Genomic DNA, 21,126 nt, shown 5'->3' on the forward strand with positions numbered 1-21,126 from the left:
ACTCTTACGCGGCCGTATAACCCGTCCGACTCGTAAAAGTTAATGTTTTGTATATAAGGGCTCGGTATTGAATTCGATTCCGCGAAGTTCGCGCGCGCAATTAGCGTTTGAGGGTTTTCCACCGCCCGTACGCCAAGACCGTATCGAGCGGTTAACGATCAACCGCTGGATCAGCGCGCTCCGCTGGGATCAAGGTTCGCGGCAGCCCCGCAGCGAAATCGTCCATTAATTAACGAACCACGACCTTGCTGTTTGGTGGGATGGACGGAAGCCATGGACGGAAAGTCTTCGTCTTAACGATGTCCCGAGATATCGGTTTATTGCGCGCGTAATCATAAGAGACACACACGGACCAAGAGGGACGGACGGAGCGCGGCGGAGGGCCGAGCAAAGAGATATATAGATAGATTATAGATTATAGAAGAACGAGAGAGAGAGAGAGAGGAAAGGGATGCGAGGGGAAAAAGGAAGGAAGAGTATCTCGGGTTGTGCCGACGGGTTATGCATACGGAATCGTTTAATCGGCCATAGTGCATCGTTCGTGAAGCGCATCGACTGACTTTATAATTTTACGACGTTCCTAGACCGCGTCTCCGCGCCTCTCCTTCCTCCCGCACTGCCCTCGAGCGTCGAGCTTTTTCCCCCTGTAAACCGACTGGCTGCTCCCCTCCTACGAGTGTGTGTGTGTGTGTACGTAGGTGTGCGCGCGCGTCTTCACTTCCCGTTTTACGACGTTATACTACCGGCGTAATATCCCCCTGGGTGATCCTAATCGGATGTGTAATAAAGGTCGCGGTAATTAACGCCAGGATGAAATTAGTCGGTTGGTAGCCGAGATCGCGAAGCGAAACTCACATGCGGCCTAAAGGACAAGAGAAAGAGATAGAAAGAGAAAGAGAGACAAGAGAAAAAGAGACCCAACAGAGAGAGAAAGAAGGAAACAGAAAAAGGTCAAAAGGGAAGGAAACGATGACAGTGACAGAGGATAAAAGAAAGAAGGGAAGCCGTACGTAAAAAAAAGCAAACGACGGGACGTGTGCACTCACCCAGCCGTAGTAACGACGCCGGTCAGGTTGTCGACCCTGAAGAGCCAGCTAGTCTCCTCGAAGATGGCGTACGTAATCTTGCCGTTTATCCCTTGGTCCGGATCGGTCGCCTTCACGGACATCACGCTCGAGTCCGGCGGGACGTCCTCCGAAATAGTCGTCACGTACTTCGCGGGATGGTAATTCGCCGGATAGTTCGACGATCCGTACGGGAAACCGTTGTGCGAACTGGACCCGGTGTACTTATTCTGCACGAAGGTCGGCGCGTTGTCGTTTATATCTAGCACGACCACGGTGAGATTGCAACGCGCTTCGCGGCTCGGCCGTCCCTTGTCCTTGGCCGAAATCGTCAGGACGTACTTGGGCACGGTCTCACGATCCAGATTCGACATCAACATCGACCCCGTGATTGGATCTAGCGCGAATTTGGCGCCGATGTTGCCGCCTAGAGTAAGAAGCGCAAGGATTAAGTCTCATATTTTATTTACGCAATTTTTCGTACACGCTACACTTGACGGGACAACTCACCTACGATACTGTAGGAGATCTCGCCGTTCAATCCTTCGTCAAGATCGGTCGCGGCCACGGTGTGGATCACGGAAGTTTCCTGATTTTCCGGTATGGCGAGGGTGTAGCAGGAACCCGGCCGAAATTCCGGGCTGTTATCGTTCTCGTCCATCACTATCACTTCCAGAGTCGTGATGTCCAGAAGCTTGCTGGACCTCGCCAAGATGGAGACTGAGTAACGCGCAACCTCTTCGCGATCCAAGGGACCCCGAAGAGTGACTTGACCAGTGGGTGCTATGGCGAATTTGTTCGACGCTACGTCGCTCGGGATGCTGAAGGTGACGTTACCTATGAAGCGGAATAAAAAGTTCATCAATGCGTGCTTAATTAAGAAACGTGTGCATCATAAATCACACAACAAAAATCACAGGATTATTGGAGCTAAAGAAATATAGCTATATTTAATTCTCGTTATCTTCTGACATTGGATCTTTTTCCTCATTTTTCTTTTTTCGCTTTGCTGGCATTCGTTCTATCGAATCCCATTTTGTATAAATCAACTAGTACGTATATTCTTATTTTTTAGATTCAATTTTATGTAGAAGTAATTTATTATTATTATTATTTGTTCCGTGCATATTTTTTACACATAAATATCTTTACGTTTTATATTTGCCGAATATTTGTAATTATTTCTCGCAATATTCAAAGAATATATATATAGTAAAGTATATGTTTGTTCCGCCAATAAATGATTAACAGGAAAAACTCTATTTTTAATCGACAACATTCAACAATGTCGTGACAATTCGACCATTGGTTTTGGTCGGAATGGTCGGATTAATCGGCACGTTTCGACCATGGGTTTTGGTCTTTTCTAAATTGAAAATATATATATATAATTTATATACCATGTTATTTATCATGTAATTTATTTACTCCCAAACATAGAAAGGAACTATGATCCTACTCGTGGATCTGGCGGCTTCGCGACGCGCGATTTTCCGGTCTGGAGCGCGGCGGCCGCGTCGGTGACTTTAATGCTTTCGATTCTCGAATTCCAGCGCGCTTAGCCCATGCTCGTTGAATTTTTAGCGGACTTAGAACAAAGCGACGACGCGGTTTAGCGTGCATGTGCGCGTGTCGCGCCATGGCCATCCTTCGTCGTGTTACCAGTAAGTAGCGATGTGTCGTGTGCGTATGTGCACGCGTGTGGAGTGGTGTGGAGGTCGGTGATTTGCCTATGCGCACCGCGGCAGGCCGGCGGCACGATGATATACGCGGCCATTGTTTCGTCCCGTCCTTTCTCTAATCCCCTTGCTACCTTCCTGCGTTCTGCGTTCGCTCCCGCATTTCGCAACAACCTCCCCCCTATGCATTACTGAGCCGCCGGTCCCGAGGAACTGGCACCTTCGGCGCATCCATGGGGCGCTAATGCGCTCGCCCGGCGTCGCGATAGATAAGCCGCGAACCAGAGATACACCGTGCTCTGTCGTCTTCGGTGGGGCTGGTTTACCACGCTTTAACCGTTCGTCAGAAACAGAGGCTGGATCGGATCGTTTCCGTGTTAGGCGCGAGTATGCGGATCTAGCGCGGAAAAATGATCCGCGAGATGCACGCCAACGCACGTGGAGATAGGGGAGACCGGGGCTAGTTGGTACATGGGGCAAGTTGGTACACGGCAATTATTGTAAAAGTGACAAAAGATAATACTGCATAAAAAATATAGTATTTCCGCAAAAACATTGCGATAATATTTCAATTAGTTATTTTAGGCTGAGTAGCGTATTTTCACAAACAGAAAATATTTTTTGTTTTGTACAGCCGAAAGTAAAATAAATCAGTGATGTATTAAATGTTATATTTACAAAAAATCTGGTCATCATATCATAATTCTAACTGTGTCTTTAAAATCTTTACTTTTAACGTAATAACTTCCAGTTATGTTAATGTCTTAAAACATTTTTTTGTTTAAACAATAATCAAAATATCTAAATATGGCAGGTCGGGGCTAGTTGTGACGGGGTAGGTGTTACTGCTGTTCTACTTATAATTTCGACCAACTCCGTCGATGTAACACATAATTTCGGCATAACAACGGCAGATATTTTAACCTTATGTAAGATTTCACCGTTAACGTCTCTTATTACGTATCAGAACCAGTCAATACAGAACATCAGTTAAATTATATCTATAGGTATTATAATTTTGCACTCAACAATGTAAGTGTAATATAACACATATTGTTACATGTTATTTCTCTTTATTAAATATATTTATACTTTGAAAACTGGATCTTTCACAACTTAATTTAGTACTGTAACAACTTACCCCGTATATGGGGCCGGTTACAAATGTCGTCGCTTTATAATTGTTATTGGTGCAACAAAATTTGTGTTGTATATATATATATAAGCATGCGGGTATTGAAAAATTCATTTGCGGCTTGTATTCCATTTATTAGTTACGTGTAAAAAAATTTAAAAAAAAAGTGTACCACACTGTTAAATTCATAGGGTTAAATTGAATTCAATTTTGAGTAATTTTTAACTATTCCATAGGTCGCCACTGCTCCTACTCAATATGTAGTTAATTTAACTAAAACAATGTTAATTTGACTAAACCAATGGAGTTAAAATAATCCTATTTTGTTTCAAATTAATAAATTTTGACGCACATGGTAGTTAAAAATAACAAAATAAATGTAACTCATGGTATTGGTTTAAATTTCATCCTCTAACCTTTAACAGTGCAGCTAGCTCCGGTCTCCCCTACGTGCGTAAGGAAACTACTAGTGTTTATCAAATGTTTGTGACACATAATTGATATTTTGCTCATTGACGATTTTCTCGCATAATGAAAAAACTCATTAGACGTTGATGCGAATATGCGAGACACAATCATACATTGGATGGACAATTTCCGGGGAGACCGCCTTCGAGAAAAACGTTTTTTTCTCTTGAATGCCGGATTCCTCCTTGCGGGACTGCTAATATATGCCGCGGACTCGTCCAGTCACACACTTGTGAGAGACTTCCACAACGATAATTAGCGGCATCGCCAGATATTAATTCCCATGGAAGATGTGGCAATCTTTGCCGTAAATTATAACGCGAACGAGTTCGCTCAAAAGCTCGTTATCGCGTTTTCCGAGGAAGATGCGAGGACGCATTTCTTATAAAAATGACGGCATATTCCATGAGACGGACAAATCTCGGAATTTTCTCGATCGCAGACGACTTGCTTTTTAATGCGTGCGTGCGAGGAGAAGATGCAAACGAACGGAGCCGCAGCGGGGTACTCTGGACGGCGTCGCCGACAACCCCGAGGGAGTCCAAGCCGCGCGAGTCATTTCGCTGAATTTACTGTAATGCTCGGTACCGGCCAGATTCGAGGCAATTATTCCAGGTATTTTCGTAGCAGAGCTTTCCTATTAGCTGCGGCGAGTGCGTGCTGAACAGCAAACGCCGACGCACACTATCTACGCCGAAGACTCGCTCGAAGAGAGAGAAAAGTGAAATCGCGATCGTCAGAATGCGAATGAGACGCCTGAGAGAAGTACGAGAAATAGTAAGCTATAATTTCAAGTCCTACACACTTAAATTGACAGCCCTGTTTGCACCGACGAGGACTTACGCACCATTGAAACAATAAGAACGGAGTATCTAAGAATACCCTCCATTTTCGGTCCTCCCGCACATCTTCGTTATGTCTTGGTGATCAATAAATTTCGACCGCGTTGCTTGTTTTGTTTCTCTCACGAAAATACACCGAATGTTATACGCCGTGAACACACGTTTATGTCGCTCGAGATCATCGGAAATCTGCCTAAACTAGTTTGATGATGTTATTAAACTTCATGTTCAGTCGTCGCAATGAATAATGAAGAAATTTGACAAACTTTAGTCTAACTGACACAGCACGGTGGAGATATATAAGCGATCGCGCGATGAGATCTTTGGTCTTACCTTGATCCGCAATTGCTGGCCCTGCAACGTTCACCACGTGCGATCCGACGTGAAGGTTCTCGGAAATCTTGGCAATCGGGTTAGACAACAGTAGCCGAGGAGGTCCGCTTGCCTGCGCCGCCACCGGGTTCAGACTCAGCTTCAGCACGGCCTTGCGTGGTGGCGATCCGTGATCGTTGGCCGTAATCTCGAGGTTCGCGGGCTTCGTGATGGATTTCACGAGACTTACGATACCCGACTCGTAGCCCACGGTGAACCGCGACTCCTCGTTGCCCGAGGTTATCACGTAAGATATCCGACCGTTGTCGCCGGAGTCCTTGTCCACGGCAACGACTCTTACCAGGCTAGCACCTGGTGAGATTAGGAAAATAAAAATTTGATTAATCGTCCTATGTGTAGATCTGTGTAATACACTCAGTTGAGTGACAAGATATGACACTTACCAGGCAAAAGATTCGACGCGACGTTTATCTTGGTGAACTCTGGCGCGACGAAGACGGGATCATTGTCATTCTGATCAAGGACGATGATCCTTGCGGTGACCGTGGAAGCTAATTGTTCCCCTGGCAGTGCCCGGTCTGATGCCTTAAGAATCAGGGTATATTCCGCTCTCTCTTCTCTATCCAATTGCTTGGCCAGGGTCAAAGCGCCAGTCAGAGAGTCCACGGCGAAGCAACCCTTCGGTGGGAACTCGGCTACGAGACCGTACCTGAGTTCTCCGTTCAAGCCGCTATCCAGGTCACTGGCCGTGAGATTGTAAATGGTGGAGCCAATCGCCGCTTTCTCGGACACGCGAACAATTATCGGATCTTGCGGCCAACTCGGCGAATTATCGTTGGCGTCCTCTATGACGATCTTCACGGAAACAGCGATGCTCTGAGGATTCCCGAGCGAGGTCGTGTCCAACGCGCGGACCTTCAAATGGTACTCGCTTACATTCTCGCGATCGAGCGAGTGAGCGACTACTAGCTGGCCCGAGCTGCGATCGACGTCGAAAGCTGGAAACTCGCTGAGCGGCGTCAGCGAGTCCAAGGTGAAGGCCACGCGACCCGCGGGACCCGCTCCCGATACTGACCCCACTGTGTGCCCGATACTTGCATCCTCGCGCACCTGAGTGAGGCAAGTGTATATTATCAAACCCAGTCCACACTTTATTTCTTATATTATAAAAATATTTTCTTTTTTAAAGATAATTTATATGTCGATCGAAACTGAGGAAGTGTCACTTAATAATTAAGCCAAGATAAGTATTTATATAAGTATTTATATTCAAAAACATTCATTTATGCGTATTAATTAATAAGAAAGATAAATGTTGAGTCATTAGGACATATATCTTTTTAGGAATTAAATGGGACAAAAATTAAATGATAATAAGTGCAAAATTAAATGTTTAATTCAACGATTAATAACAACGAAGATCATAAGAGAGCGATAAAATTTCAATCTCCCATAGAATTCTCTACAGAATTTCTAACGTGGCATAAATTGTGCGAAGCTATCCACGGGATACGCACGTAACAACGGCGGCGAGACGCCGTCGGAGGGATGTTAGCGCGATCATAAATGTTCTAATGAATAATTGCAAGAGGGAACTATGGAGTCCTCTCTCCACGGTCTCCAGCGAAGATAGAAACAAATCTGATGGGGAAAATGAATCCTACCGGGTGGTGCGGTCAATAGTACTCACGTTAAAGGTAAGACTGCTGCTGGTGAAGGTCGGCCGGTTGTCCGCGAGTGCCAGAACTTCGACTTGCAACATGCGCTCGCTGTGTCGCGGCGGATGACCAGCGTCGGCCGCCCTTACGGACACCCGGTACTCTTTGCGCTCCTCGTGATCGAGCACGGCCTTGGTCCTGATCATGCCGGTGATCGGGTCGATGGTGAAGACATTGTAGCCGTCCGAGTCTCGGCCTGTAGCGAAAAACCAAGTCAGGTTGTCTGGACGGAAATATTCCTCGAGAGATAGACGGACAAAATTGCGTCTGGATGATTATTCTCGCTGTTGCGAACTTGAACGCGGTATACAAAAAAATTCTCTGATATCTGTGCCGTTGACCCTGAAGAGAATCGTGTACGCGAAATAGGCGCCGCGCGATAGAGCGCGGAATGAAATGCCTACTGACGTGGACGGGGAGAGGTACATCGTTGCACTCCTCCACAATATTGCAGTATATCCCGCGATGCGATGTTAAGATTTAATCTCGCGATCAAGATTCTTTTCTCGCTAACCGGTACGTGCAATCGTGAAAATTCGATTCCGATCCTAGCCGTCGCCGGAGTGGAGTAACGTAGGGGAGACCGGGGCTATATGGCTCATGTGCTATTTCTTAGTATTTATCTTGAGAAGAACAGTGGATAAAAAATCGCGAAATGATTTTTTTTAGATTCTAAATCTAAATGGTTCTTTTAGATTCTAAAAAAACCACTTCGCGATTTTTTATCCACTGTTCCTCTCAAAATAAATACTAAAAAGTAGCACATGAACAACATGCCCCTGGAGCCATATGGTCCCGGTCTCCCCTACACTAACAATTCCTCACAAGGGCGGCGGCGAGGCACATTTCGCCAACGGATAACACGCCCGGCAAAAACGCCCGCGGTCGCTTTTAAGACCGTGCATAATTGTTTCTGTAATTGCCACTGGGTTATTAAAGTCTCAAAAAGTCTTGCTCCACCGCGGGAGTCTCTAGAGCGGCCGGTGAAAAAACCAAGTTCACCATCTAATCTCCGGCATATAAGTGCCCTCTCGCTATTTCTCTATTATTCCCGACTCTCCGCGACTCAACCCGGCGCCTTCGTAACGAAGCCGCGCAATTATTGAACGCGTACACACACACGACTAATTGTAATTTATATATTTTCTTACCGGGATAATCATATCCGAGGTAAAAGCGCGGTTTCCTTAATTAGACGAGCGGCGCGTAACCGATTGGTCGCACACAGCGACGAACAAGTAATCGAGAATGAAATAACTACCACCGTGAGATTAAGACACATCTCGACGGGATAAATTAACCCTTAAAAGCTACTAGGTCTATATATGGACCTAGAATCTATTTTAACGCTAAATAATTCATGTTGCTCAAACCGTCTTCAAAGATTGATGTTTTTGGACAATTTAATATTAATTATTGACAATTTTTCTAATTCTATTATATTCTTCAGTCTTTTCTACCCCTATTTCATATATAATTTTTTAAAACTTGGTCGATGAGACCCAGAGTTATACGCGATCAAAGTTGCGAAGTCCATATATGGACAATCTCAAGTAGTCGAGACTTGAAACTTAGCCTTTAAGGGTTAAAGCAACGTTAAACTCAACGATCCAACTCTTACCTTTCGTGATGCTGTACGTCACCGAGGCGTTTTCCCCGAGATCCGTGTCCAGCGCCCGCACTCTGGCGACCTCCGTTCCCGGTGGCTGCTCCTCCCTGACGCTGACCTGATCCCCTTGAGGATCGACGATTTCGGGCGAGTTGTCGTTGACGTCCAGGACCGTGACCTTCAGAGACACTCGGGCGGCTCTCGACGGTGTCCCTTGATCCCGCGCCTCCAGAACCAGCTCGTGGACGCTTTTCGTTTCACGATCGAGCGGCTCGCACGTGGTGATCTCGCCTGACGATTGCCGAGCGAAGGGGGGGAAAGAGAAACAATTAATTTTCATTGCGCTTCACGAGCGACGCGAGAGCGTCGAGCTTGGCTGGCGGTATAGATAGCGAATTATTAACGATCTATTAGCAATTCCCCAGCAGCGCTGCGGGTAGCGTCTATTAGCGGATGCCGGGGAATATTTATGGGCGCGCGACAAAAAGCTCCGTACCGGTCTGTCTTGATATTAGATGACGCTTAAAGACTCTCCGGGCCCGACGGATCTTACGTGCCGACTCTCAAACACTGGCGCGACCAATGGAGATCGCGGTGCGGACGAGAGGGAGCGCATTCGTTTGTATATAAAATCGAATACGTATACGATCGGCCGATCGTCTCTCTCGTCGATCGCGCGGACGTCTAGACCGACCTTATCAATTTTCCTCGTCGAGAGAACGGTTAATTGGATAATCGCTGCTCGTACGCGCATAAGAACCATTTGTACGCGGTCGCTCGTATTCCTCGGTCGCGCCTCGATGCCGGGAGTTTCGTTTTTCGTTTCCGCTTTCGCTTTCTCTCTCTCTCTCTCTCTCTCTCTCTCCTCGCATATAATAATCATACTAGGGGCGTACGTAGTCGCGCGTGTAACGAGGTCCGCCGTAATTACGTATCGCAGGGAGTAGTCGGAGTCGGAGGGGAGGAGGACGAGAAGGGTACGAATAAGAAAATGAGGAAGAGGGCGGGAGAGGGCGAGCGCATGGCGGAGTAAAAGAGAGAAAAGGTGGAGTCAGAGAGCGCAGAAGGGACTCGGTCTCCCCACCTTTGACGCACCTGGCCGGTGCATTAATGGATAATTAAACGAGCGACTAGCCGAGCAGCCGCTAGAACTATTCCAGGATCTGGGAAAAGGGTCGGGATAATAATTCGTGCCCGAGACGACGACCCCTATCGATGTCCGCGCCAACGCCGCGCCGCGCCGTGCCGGGGCCCCGGCCTGGTGGCGTGCCACCGCGAATTCTCGACGTACCTAATCGAGTACCATCGCGACCGTTTTAGCGTTCACCACCGACGCGGTGGCTGGACGACGCCGTACTCCTCCGTCGTCGACAAGACAAACGATCGACGGGGGACATGCAAACGCGCCGGCCGGCCTGGCCGGGAGGATACCATCCGCGCGTCGAGGGATACCATCGCGCAACAATAAGAAGTATATCGTAGGACGCGTGCTAATGCATTTCTTGTGTTAGCCGTGGGACCGCGCGACCGATCTCACCGTCATCCTCGTAAGAGGAACGTGGCTTTTTGTCTTTGCATGCCTCTTCCAATATTTGGAAATCCATCGCCGCGATTGGATGTACGAGCCCGTAGTCCCGTGACGGACGAACGGACGGCACGGCGTCGATTTCTCGAAAATCAAACAGTCGTTCGACGAACGGAAACGTTGGAAAACCACCTCGAGGAATCCCAGACCGGGATTAGATCGAAGTCCGCGCCGGGGGGGGGGGGGGGAACCTGCTCGGCGGCTTTGCAACGCGCGCGCGTTGCAGTTGCTAAGTTGCAGACTAGCTGAGCAACCTTATCTTTAATTTGATCACCGACACAAAACCACATACCAAATTATCGACGCGCAGAAAAGCTGCGGGGAAATGCCGCTAAACGTGTTTTTGCGGCACGCTGGAAAATATATCGCTAAATAATCCGAGATCCGATCAAGAATATTTTTATATCACGTTGCTTAATTATAATATAAATCGACCGTAATCGTCATTCATCACGACGCGGCGCGCACCGGATGGTAGGCGCGCATGTAGAACGTAATAAATGAAGTGAGATTATCGACTTTCTTTTTTTTTTTTTTCCTTTGCAGATCTTTCTCGCACGAAGTCAACGCACTACAAAGTGACCGCTACAAGTATGTACAAGATAGTGTCGTAGAAGTATCACCGCATGCTTGAAGTGAGCGTGTACCTGTTTATAGTAGACGAGCCACGTGGCGCGGATGGCACGTGGCCGCGCCGCAACAGGTATCCGATCGATAGACGAGTCGGTCACGGTAGGTCACAAGGTCACGGAAATTCCTCAAGTCGCGATAATTGATCGTACCGCGCGCGTATTGCAACAGCTTAAAATGCACGAGAATTTCACACGCGAACGTGCGCGTTACCGCGACTCGTGTCGGAAGAGAGATGCGAAGTCCGTGAGGAACGCGACTTCGACATTTCCGACGAACATCAAGAAGTGACACGTCTTCGAATCGTGCGGGGGAGGAGGGAGGAGGGGGAGAAGGGGGCATCGACTGCTAACAGCCCCTGATCACATATTAGGAACCGGTCGGAGTCGCGCTGACAATCGAATATTCCCTTACTTCTCGTCGCGTTTCATCGCGGACAAGGGCGTGCCATTCCATAAATCACCGGCCGGTCGATCTCCCGACATTGTAAGCCAACACGCGAGGGGCCCCCTTAATTGGATGAATGGAGAAAAGGGCACCATTAAGCGAGTGTTACGAGGACGACCTACGCGGAAGGAACGGCGAGAGGCACCGCCGCTCGAGGGTTTTCTCAATGGGAGATCCCTCGTGGTTAGAGCTCCGATCGAAGGACAATGGCCGGGCGAAATTTCAACTCACTCCGCGCCGCAGGTCCGTTGACCGGACAATGTGCAGTCGCGCTGCATGCACAGCGCGGGGATTAATATAGAAGTACTCGTACGACAAGACAGCTGATACTTCCGGCAGTGCGATCGCCCCCACCCCCATCCCCATCGCCGTCGTTATTCCTTATCTTTTTTTCTGCCTCACGGTCCTCCTTCGTCCGCGCGCGGTCGGTGGATGACTCGAGAAGTCCCACCTCTGCAAACAGGCAGCGAAGAAACGAAACGAAGAAAGAGAGAGAGAGAGAGAGAGAGAGGGAGAGGACCCGGGTCTCTCGGACCGGAGAGCGTGTACACAAATACTCCCGTGTCGCATGCCAATCAAACTGCGCGCATTGCACACGCGGTGCGCGCCGCGCCGCATACGTGTGCGCGTATTTCGCGGCGTGTGACGGGCCCCGGGCCCCGGTTCCTGATGATTCGTTACACGCCGACCCAGGCGAAAGCGCCACTCTTACCGGATTATATTTTAATACCCACGAAGCGTACACACTGCCGCAACTTAAAATGAGTTATACGGGGATCCCGCAAAAAAGAAACGACCCTACGTGTCGTTCCTGTTACTTCAAGCCTGGTAATTTGGTAAATCGCCATTGAGCGACATCGTCGAGCTTAAATCTCGGCGGTCGTATTTGTGAACTGTCCGATTTATTTAACAAACGTATTACAACGTATAGTTTAAAGTGACGAAATATCATCAAGGGATTTCGAAATAGATCTCCGGCGAGAGGCCTGGCGAGCCGAGCAACGTTGCCCAGGGACGAGGAACTCTTTCCATCGATTACGAAATCGTTCAACAATGGCGCGGCATAAAGGGCCGTTAGGTTGACGCAAAAGCAACGCGTAAATTACACACGCTGATGGCTGGAGGCCATTTGGTACATTAATAGTCTCTCTTTTTCCCGCACGTAAGCGTCCCCCTTCCACCTCACGCGCCTAAATGGATCTTTCGTTGACCCCGTAACGTCCGTTTCTCTCTATCGTATCGCTTTGAAAGGAACGTGAAGGGACAAGGGAACGGAACATCACGCCGACCGGCGATTCAGACTAGGAGAATTAATAAGAAGCTAGCGAAAGCGCGTTCAATTTTTATTTAACAGGCTAAGAACCTGTCTTAAACAGGAAGTAACCGCGGGCTGCCGCCGCACTTGACTTTGAGCGAGGACGCGAGGAGAGCCGCGATAGAAGATAGCGGCGAAGCGTAGACGAGAAAGAGATCGGTTATCGGCGTTAGAGACCGATATACGAGATTGAACATCTGGCGGAAATAAAAGACTCTGGTGGCGGACGCGGAGTACAATTATGTTCGCAATAGCGTTTCGAGACGAAGGGCAGGGATATAATTTAGAGAACCGAAACGCGTGAAAGATAAAGTTCGATAGGATTTCACCGAGAATTATCGACCACGACGCGGGCCATCGCTTCCGTTTTCGTGGCGTCGCATTCTTGCGCGCTATAAAAATATACGCGGCGTCGCGAGTATGACAATAATACGAGGCAAAGCGTCACGACGACGGAGGAAGAAATTCCAAACGCACAGCCAAAATGTTAATCGTCGCGAATCGATCACTGTCACCCGTAGCCCCGAGCCCCGAGAAGCACCGAAGGGACCGTCCACCGAATCAGGAAGTTTCTCCTTGTAGTACATCTCTTATTCACGGTTGTCGAGTAGCGCGGCCGTAACTCCGGTGTGAATTTAACTTGTCCGGGAACGAGCCGGTCGGAGAATAATGCGATTCCTTGCCGGGTCCGTTCAATGAATTCTCGAATTACACGTTCGCAAGCAACTCGAGGACGCGCCGCGAGAACGAAACTCGGCGAAACCCGTGGAAACGATTCGCCAATATTTTTCTCCGCGAGTTTTTTTCGAGCTGCGTGGGCATCTCTCCGGCTCTCGGTCCTCGAAGCCTCGGGCCCGGGCCGGCTTTCGCAAACACTCGAGCGTCGTTGTGACGAGAACCTATATACTCTGTAGCGTTTGACGGCGACGCAAACGAAGTGCAAACGGAACGAAGCGAACGAAAAACAGGAAAATAAGATACGGGGGGGATAGCCTCTTACCTGTGTCGGGATCGACGGCGAAGCTGCTGTTGGCTTGGACCACTGCGTATCTGAGAAGCGAGTTCTTGCCGAGATCGGGATCGTTGGCGCTCACGGAACCCACCAGAGTGCCCGAAGGTAGATTCTCAAGCAGCTCGAATCCGTAGAAGTCCTTTTCGAACTGCGGATCGTTGTCGTTGTCGTCCAGGACCATCACCAGCACGGAGGCACTCGCGGTCGCCGCGGGTGATCCGTTGTCAGTCGCGAGAACCGTCAAGGCATGCCGATCGAGAGTTTCGCGATCCAAACTCTGCGCCAGGTAGATCCAGCCAGTGTTGGGGCTGATGCGAAAAGCGGTGGTGCCCTGGAGACGGTAGCTCACTCTCGCGTTATTTCCCGTGTCCTGATCGAGTGCCATTACCTGAAGAATCTGCAAATGACGAAGAATTACTTCACGATAACCAATGTGTCCAATGTGACCATGCATTCAACGAATTTATTAATCTAATTATTATTGAATTGCACGTGAGCGCGGCGACGACTTTAACGTCTTCACAACGTTTAGTACAACAAACTGAAAACATCAAAACATGCACGATGGAATGTTAAAGTTCCTGACGAACAGAACCACGATGAAAATCGAAACAAGAGCAATCGTATCATCCGCAGACATTTCTCGCGATCTCGCGGGAGCGAGAACGAGTAAGAAGAGGAGAAGAAACAGAGGCGACGTCGGGACCAGTCGATCCGGTCGTTCCGTATTAATTAAACGCACCCAAAAGGACCGCGAACCCTAAACACGTTCGGACCAGACGATGTTTTCCAGCGCGGGAGGATGGTGAATTGCGAAGGTCGAGGAAAAAGAAGGGGAAGAAAAAGCGCAAGATCGGGAGTGTATAAGGTCGTGTCTCGCGCATGAACCCGCGGCTTACAAATGATGGATGGTGATAGAAGGGAAAGAGGTGGGAGTGGAGGAGGAGGAGGAGAAGGAGGATGAGAGAGACGCCGCGCGACCGGGTTGTCTTCGCGGAGGACCAGGAGGGAATGGGATGCAAGTTATCATTAAACGAGGAACCTGACGTAGAAGCAGGCAGTAATGTGTCTAACTGTACGTTATTAGTTCACGGTGGGTGAAGGGTTACACTCACTGCCAAGTTACTCTCTCGCTCCAGCTACTTCCTCCCTGCCGCGTATCTATCTTTCACGCTCAGATCTTCCTGTCTCATTCCATCTCTAACGTATACTGGCGGCTGAGATATTGTCCGGATATCACCGATAGCTCACAGATCTGTTTCGCCGATAGATACTACAGATATATACCTAATACATCAGGAGAAAGATGGAACGAGAGATCGAGTAGCGATGAGGGAAGAAGGAAGAGGAAGAGGAAGAGAAAGGGCCAAGACGAAAAAGAGAAAGAGAGAGGGAGAGGGGAGCGCGAATTGCGGCGACGTCTCTGCCGTATCCGCTTGTGCGTTGTATTAAAAATGCGACGTCGTTTAACGGGCGTATCTCGTGGCAAGGATCTCACTGCCATTCGTCATCGGTATCCTTGTATTCGGGATTACCCTCGCTCCGTACGCGGCTACCATCGCCACGAGGGAGCGTCGGACCTACCAGCCGCGCATCAACGACGACCCGGTTCTCGCAAGTTTCGCGGCTAATGACTCTCCCTCTCCCTCGAGACACGGTCCCTCGTCGCAAAACCTCGCCGTCGACCCAAGCTCACCCTTATTTCGATTTTTTACCGGGTAATGACTGATATGTGTACATAATTACAGGGAGGATAGATGCGCGTTGCCGTCGGCGATCTTCGCGGATGGACCCGCGCGTCTCCGAGCATCGTTTTCGGATTCGCTCTGGGCGTCGCTCTTTTTCCGACAACGAAGATCGAGATTGTGGGGTGAAATCACACGAAAGCCAAAAAGACTCCGCGTGTATAAAGAAACTTTATTGATAATCACACGGGTAAAAGTACGCAGTGAGACGTGACAATGCGCACGGAGGACTCGCGGACACACAGAGTGAAGGCGGAGAAGAAGAACATAACAGAAGCGGTTTTCGCGTTACCAACTTAGGTCGTGAGAGGGTCAGTTGGCCGCACTTTTAGTAATAAACGAAATAAACTAAAATAGTATCTGACCAATAAGGGCTTAATAAAGAAAATGTGAGAGTCCATACATACATACATATGAAAATAGGGTATTTATCGTAACAGTGTACATAATTACAGGGAGGATAGATGCGCGTTGCCGTCGGCGATCTTCGCGGATGGACCCGCGCGTCTCCGAGCATCGTTTTCGGATTCGCTCTGGGCGTCGCTCTTTTTCCGACAACGAAGATCGAGATTTTGGGCGGAGTCGAATAACGCAGGAATTCAAATTTCTCAAATCTAATTTCGAAATTCTGCTATTTTTGATATAACCGTACGTAACATGATAGATCTTTTCCCGTTGGGTAAATGGTCGGGAATTTACTCGCAAAATGATCGACTATGTGCGGCGTTCCTGCGGGCCTATCGACTGTTACCTATCAATCCTAGGCCGCTCTCGTGGAACTCGCGGCTGCTCGCCGCGATCGGTATAAACCGCGGCAACATGCCGCGTCTGGATATCAGATTATCGGGCATTCCCTATCCATCTCCCGGCACTGAACTGGTCTGTCGAACAACCACGACGGAGTAGCATCGGCTAATCTCGCTGCAGCGTGATGCAACGGTCCGGTTAATTCCGTTCCTAGTCGGCGCGGGGTTAATTCTCTCTTTGCCTACAACGTGAACTTCGCGAGTCAACGTCTTCTTCTTCTTCTTCTTCTTCTCCTGTTCCCTTTTCTTTCGAGAGAAACTACCCGGAAGGGGAGTAGACGACTAGTATAACCGTGGCGTACGCCTGGCGATACGAGAGGGGGCAGAGAGTTCACAAGTGCGTCCTTCCTGGTTGTCCCGGATAAAATTACGCGTCCCAGAGACAGGCGAAGTAAGTTTCGATGCACGGAAGCAAAAAGAATCTACCCGAGGAAAAAAGGGAACCATCACTTCGGCCGTGAAGAGATAGCCGATGAAGAGCGGGAGAAAGGCTGAAGAGAGAGGTTGTTAACTTCTGCCGCCTCTACCATCCGATCCAGAAATTCTTTCTCTCCTGCTTTCTCGTTCTCTCTCTCTCTCTCTCTCTCTCTCTCTCTCTCTCTCTCTCTCTCTCTTTCTCCTTCTCGTTTCCTTTTTCGAAGAACCCTACCGCATCCTCTCGACAAACAAATGCTCGCGTGACGGGCGTGTAATGAAGATTTTTCTCACCTGGGAATCGAGCCTGGCGCCTTCGGGAACCTCCACGTGATACTCGTTCCTCTCAAACACTGGGGGGTTGTCATTCACGTCCTGCACCTCGACGCTCAGGCTGAGGTTAGACGAGAGCTCGGCGCCGTCCAGGGCACTTATCAGGAGGCCGTGCCTCTGCTGGGTCTCGTAATCCAATCGTTTCGCCAAGTAGAGCTCGCCGGTACGCTCGACTATCCCGAATAGATTGTTGCTGTTCTGACGGAGAACGTAGCGTATCGACTGCGACGACGTGATGTCGGGATCGGTAGCGTGCGCCACGTACAGGGGTACGTGGAGTGGGTGCGATTCCGGCACCGAGATGCGGACGGTACTCGTGCGAAACGACGGCGCGTTGTCGTTCACGTCCTCCACGATCACTTCCATCTGTAACGGAAAGAAAAACACGGACGGATGTCGCGTAAGCTCATAATATTCTGCTGCGATTGATCGCGGTTTTCACGGCGGCATGCGAAAGCGGAAAGCGCTACTCGTTAAGCGAAACTCCGACGAACTCAAGTCTGTATATATCTTTCAAAATACGATACTAATTCGCTAACGAGCATGCGCGCGTCCGCTCACTGAATATTAATACAATAATATCGGTGGGAACGCAAAAAATCGTAGCGCGGACTTTTCGCACGCCTCGGGATTTTATTATATGTGCATTCAGGATAAATATATTGAGAACACGGATAAACGGCTATGATTACGGTGAGTTAATACCGAGATACGATGATTATCTGGATGCGCAATTTACCTGGCAATATCCAACGGAGCCGGCATTACGTGCCTCGATGCTGAGAATGTATTTGTCACGTGATTCCCGATCGAGCGGCTGTCGAATCCTCAGCGTCCCCGTATTGGGATCCAACGAGAGATCAGCTTCCTCCCTTGCCAGATAAAACCTGCTTGGTCGTTCGCCTGGAAATGCAGAATGCATAATTTAAATAATGTATACAGGTATACATGCATCAGATATAAATAAAGGGGGAAAAATAGCTTTAAACGAGGGAAGAGAAACACATATTGCGTTAATTTATTCATAATAAGTCTCGTCGTCCACCTCGTTTAGTGGGGACTAATTAAAACAGTTATATCGGAATAATCTCGATAAATTATGACGCGAGTATCAAAAGTAGTTGAGTTTCCGGTTGCATTTGCATTGAAATTTGCATTATCGCAACTTAGTGTTTTTCATAATGGCTTCTGGTTCACCAGACGTTAAGTTGATCGACGTGAGTTGCTATTAAATCACGATACTTACGTCGCGTTCGCCGCTAAACCGGGAGATCGATAACTATAGTTAAAGTCAATTCCACGTCTGTCGATTCCATACAAAGTTCTAATGAAGATGTCAAATTGATTTGCTTTTACGATATCAACGATCTTCAACGAGCGGTACACACATCGTTAGATCGTTGGAAAAATACTCTGACGTGCGGCGTGACTGCAAGCAAGATACTCCAGAGAAACGTTGGCTGAAGATGTGATACCTAACATTAACGTCACTTTGCGTCACGATATAACTCGTAAAAATTAGAAACAAAATCACTATTTGCTATACACTTTGTTATTTCTACTTTTATGTATAAAAAAAGGCAAATTTATTCTTCTATTAAAATTACGCGGCGGCACCATAAAAGCGGGCTAGTCGAGGTGCTAAATAGATCCCTACGAGAGCTGTCGCGCGAGCATCGCTGAGATTTCATTCGTCACGATTACGATCGGGGAGCGTTGCGCTCGAAGGATCGTGTCCGATCGGCGGCACGATCTCACAGCTGATGATCTTCGGCAATGGTCGCACCACAGATGGGCGAAGTGGCCCGCGATCTACGTTCGTGATGACGATACCGAGTATCGATCGTTCGCCGCTTACGGCGAGAACGGACGGGGCACGTGTGCTCCGCACACCACCATGTGAGTGCGAATGAGCGTCGACGGATGAATGATGGCGGTTTATCGATTCCACGACATCGACCTCGCTCGACCTCCTCACACACGAACCGGCCGCCCAGTCCCGCTGCCTCGGAATCAATTAATAGCCAAATTGGCCGGTCATTACCGCTGGCAGATGCAATTCCGTGATGAACGATTTAAGTGGCGCGAGCACGCGCGCGCGCGCGCGCTTTCTTGGCGTAACGAGGTTCGTTGGCGATCCGTACGCCCACGTCCTCCCGAGAACCGTATAAGGATCCTATATTCATAGGGAAACACAATCGAAATTATCGCGGGGTTCAAGTCGCGTGATACGAGGGATAGCCGAGGGATAGTCGACGACCTGTTTAGATCTAACACGTCGCGCCGACACGTGTCCCCGACCCGCCGCTTGATAGATGATGCTGTATAATTGGACAGCTTAACTCTTCAGAGAGACCTCTCCTCAAAATCATTAGTTTGTCAGTATCGAGTCAAAGGCGGATCGCTAACCCACGTCGTTCCTACGTAAAAAGGATCTTAATCAAATTGATGAAAAAGCGTCCCCCTTCAGTTTACTTTTCGCAATCGGCAATTAACCGTTTTATTAATGATGTATGAAATCCGGTCTAACGGCAATTCATTACGGCCCATATGGGCCTTTGCTGCGTTATCCGACGTCGCGCGCCGCGAAAACACATCGCGAGGCCACATCCAATTACAGACGTATCCCGTCTCGTACGCACACGCAGATAAGGCACGCACCGGCACGCGTTCCTGGATAATTGCTCCGATCGATCGGCGGCTTGATCGGTCGCGCGTAAGTCTGGGGCCAAAACGGGAACTGCGGATCACTCGGATCCAGAAGGTGCTGTTCCTAGATACGTTTCGACAAATCCGTCGCGGGAGATCTACCGCGACGAGACCGTCTCCCGTCGATCCCGATCAAGTTTTTCTCCGCGGTGCGACAGAAAAAACCAGGTAGACGGGAAACGTTATCGTCTCGGCGAGTCGAGTTCGAGAGATAGCCGTCCATTCCATTTCCACGATAATTCGTGACGTCTACGTCGTCGTCGTCGTCGTCGTCGTCGTCGTCGTCGTCGACGACGATGTCTGTGTCGTCTATATCGAATGTCGTCGGTGACATCGGGTGACATCGACCGTTCGACCAATGCCTTAAAGATGGTACTCGGTCGCGTACGTGGACGGCATAATTTATAGACCGCTATTTATACTCGATCCAACTCGCTCGTCCTTTTTCCCCGTTTCCCCTTTCGCATCGATGCACGCGACAGTGTGGAAGACGTACCCACACGCACACACGTGCGAATAACGGCACGAACCTCGGTCAGCGGTGCCCAACACTTTGAGGAACATTTCTTATTTTGTTCGGGAGAATTAAAACAAGATCATCACGAGGTCTGATCCGCGAGAAAGTACCTTAATTCTCAACGCTAAATAATTCCGCGAGCATTTACACGTCCGGGACACTGATACAATCCTCATCATCCTCAGCTCGTTTCGTCCGAAAGATTGTTCGGTCAGACACCCTATATACGTGCGGGCACGCACTCGCGCGCGTATGTGTGCGTCCGACGAGTATACGCATACTTGGCTCGGATCGGCTCATTCGGTAAAATGCATGTGCGAAGGATTGAAACACCGCGCTCTTGCGTGAACGTATATACGCGCGGCGCGCGTGTAATTACGCGAATGCGTTGGTACCGCGAGAGACTGGTCTGGAGAAGATGTACGCGTTTTATATCCACGGCGATACCTCTACCCATCAGCATTCGGTACCCGTGTTATTAAACGTCCGCGTGATCTTTTTCCACGGGCCCTGCGCGCCGCGAGAGGAGGGTCCGCCGATCCTGTACTACTCCCCGTATATAATTACGATTTACTCCGCATCCCGATACGCCGAGATACCCGCTCGAGTATCCTCTGCCCGTGCAAAAGGATTTCGACGCGCGACTTCGGAAGGGTATGACACGCCGGACAAATCTGTGTCCCTTCCCGGCCGTATAAGCCGCCGTGGCGAGAAAGCTAGCCATTAAGATACGCGCATATTTGGCAATAAATCTTAAGGTACAAT

General features: G+C 49.0%; 1 protein-coding gene across 1 annotated transcript in view; it reads right to left on the minus strand.

The window, feature by feature from the left end:
* Ds (dachsous cadherin-related 1) overlaps positions 1 to 21,126 on the minus strand; it is a 351,409-nt gene that overhangs the window by 32,440 nt on the left and 297,843 nt on the right. The window contains exons 4-12 of the mRNA XM_071707027.1: positions 17,875 to 18,038; positions 17,097 to 17,501; positions 13,826 to 14,234; positions 8,861 to 9,139; positions 7,212 to 7,435; positions 5,965 to 6,631; positions 5,522 to 5,872; positions 1,575 to 1,901; positions 1,047 to 1,491 (exon numbers count right to left, since the gene is read on the minus strand). Of these exons, the coding sequence (XP_071563128.1) occupies positions 1,047 to 1,491; positions 1,575 to 1,901; positions 5,522 to 5,872; positions 5,965 to 6,631; positions 7,212 to 7,435; positions 8,861 to 9,139; positions 13,826 to 14,234; positions 17,097 to 17,501; positions 17,875 to 18,038 (3,271 nt within the window). The remainder of the gene's footprint in view (positions 1 to 1,046; positions 1,492 to 1,574; positions 1,902 to 5,521; positions 5,873 to 5,964; positions 6,632 to 7,211; positions 7,436 to 8,860; positions 9,140 to 13,825; positions 14,235 to 17,096; positions 17,502 to 17,874; positions 18,039 to 21,126) is intronic.

Source organism: Temnothorax nylanderi, unplaced genomic scaffold, assembly GCF_030848795.1.
Source record: "Temnothorax nylanderi isolate EJ_2023f unplaced genomic scaffold, tnyl_v1.0 TNYL_tig0055_pilon, whole genome shotgun sequence".
Taxonomy (NCBI): Eukaryota; Metazoa; Arthropoda; class Insecta; order Hymenoptera; family Formicidae; genus Temnothorax; species Temnothorax nylanderi.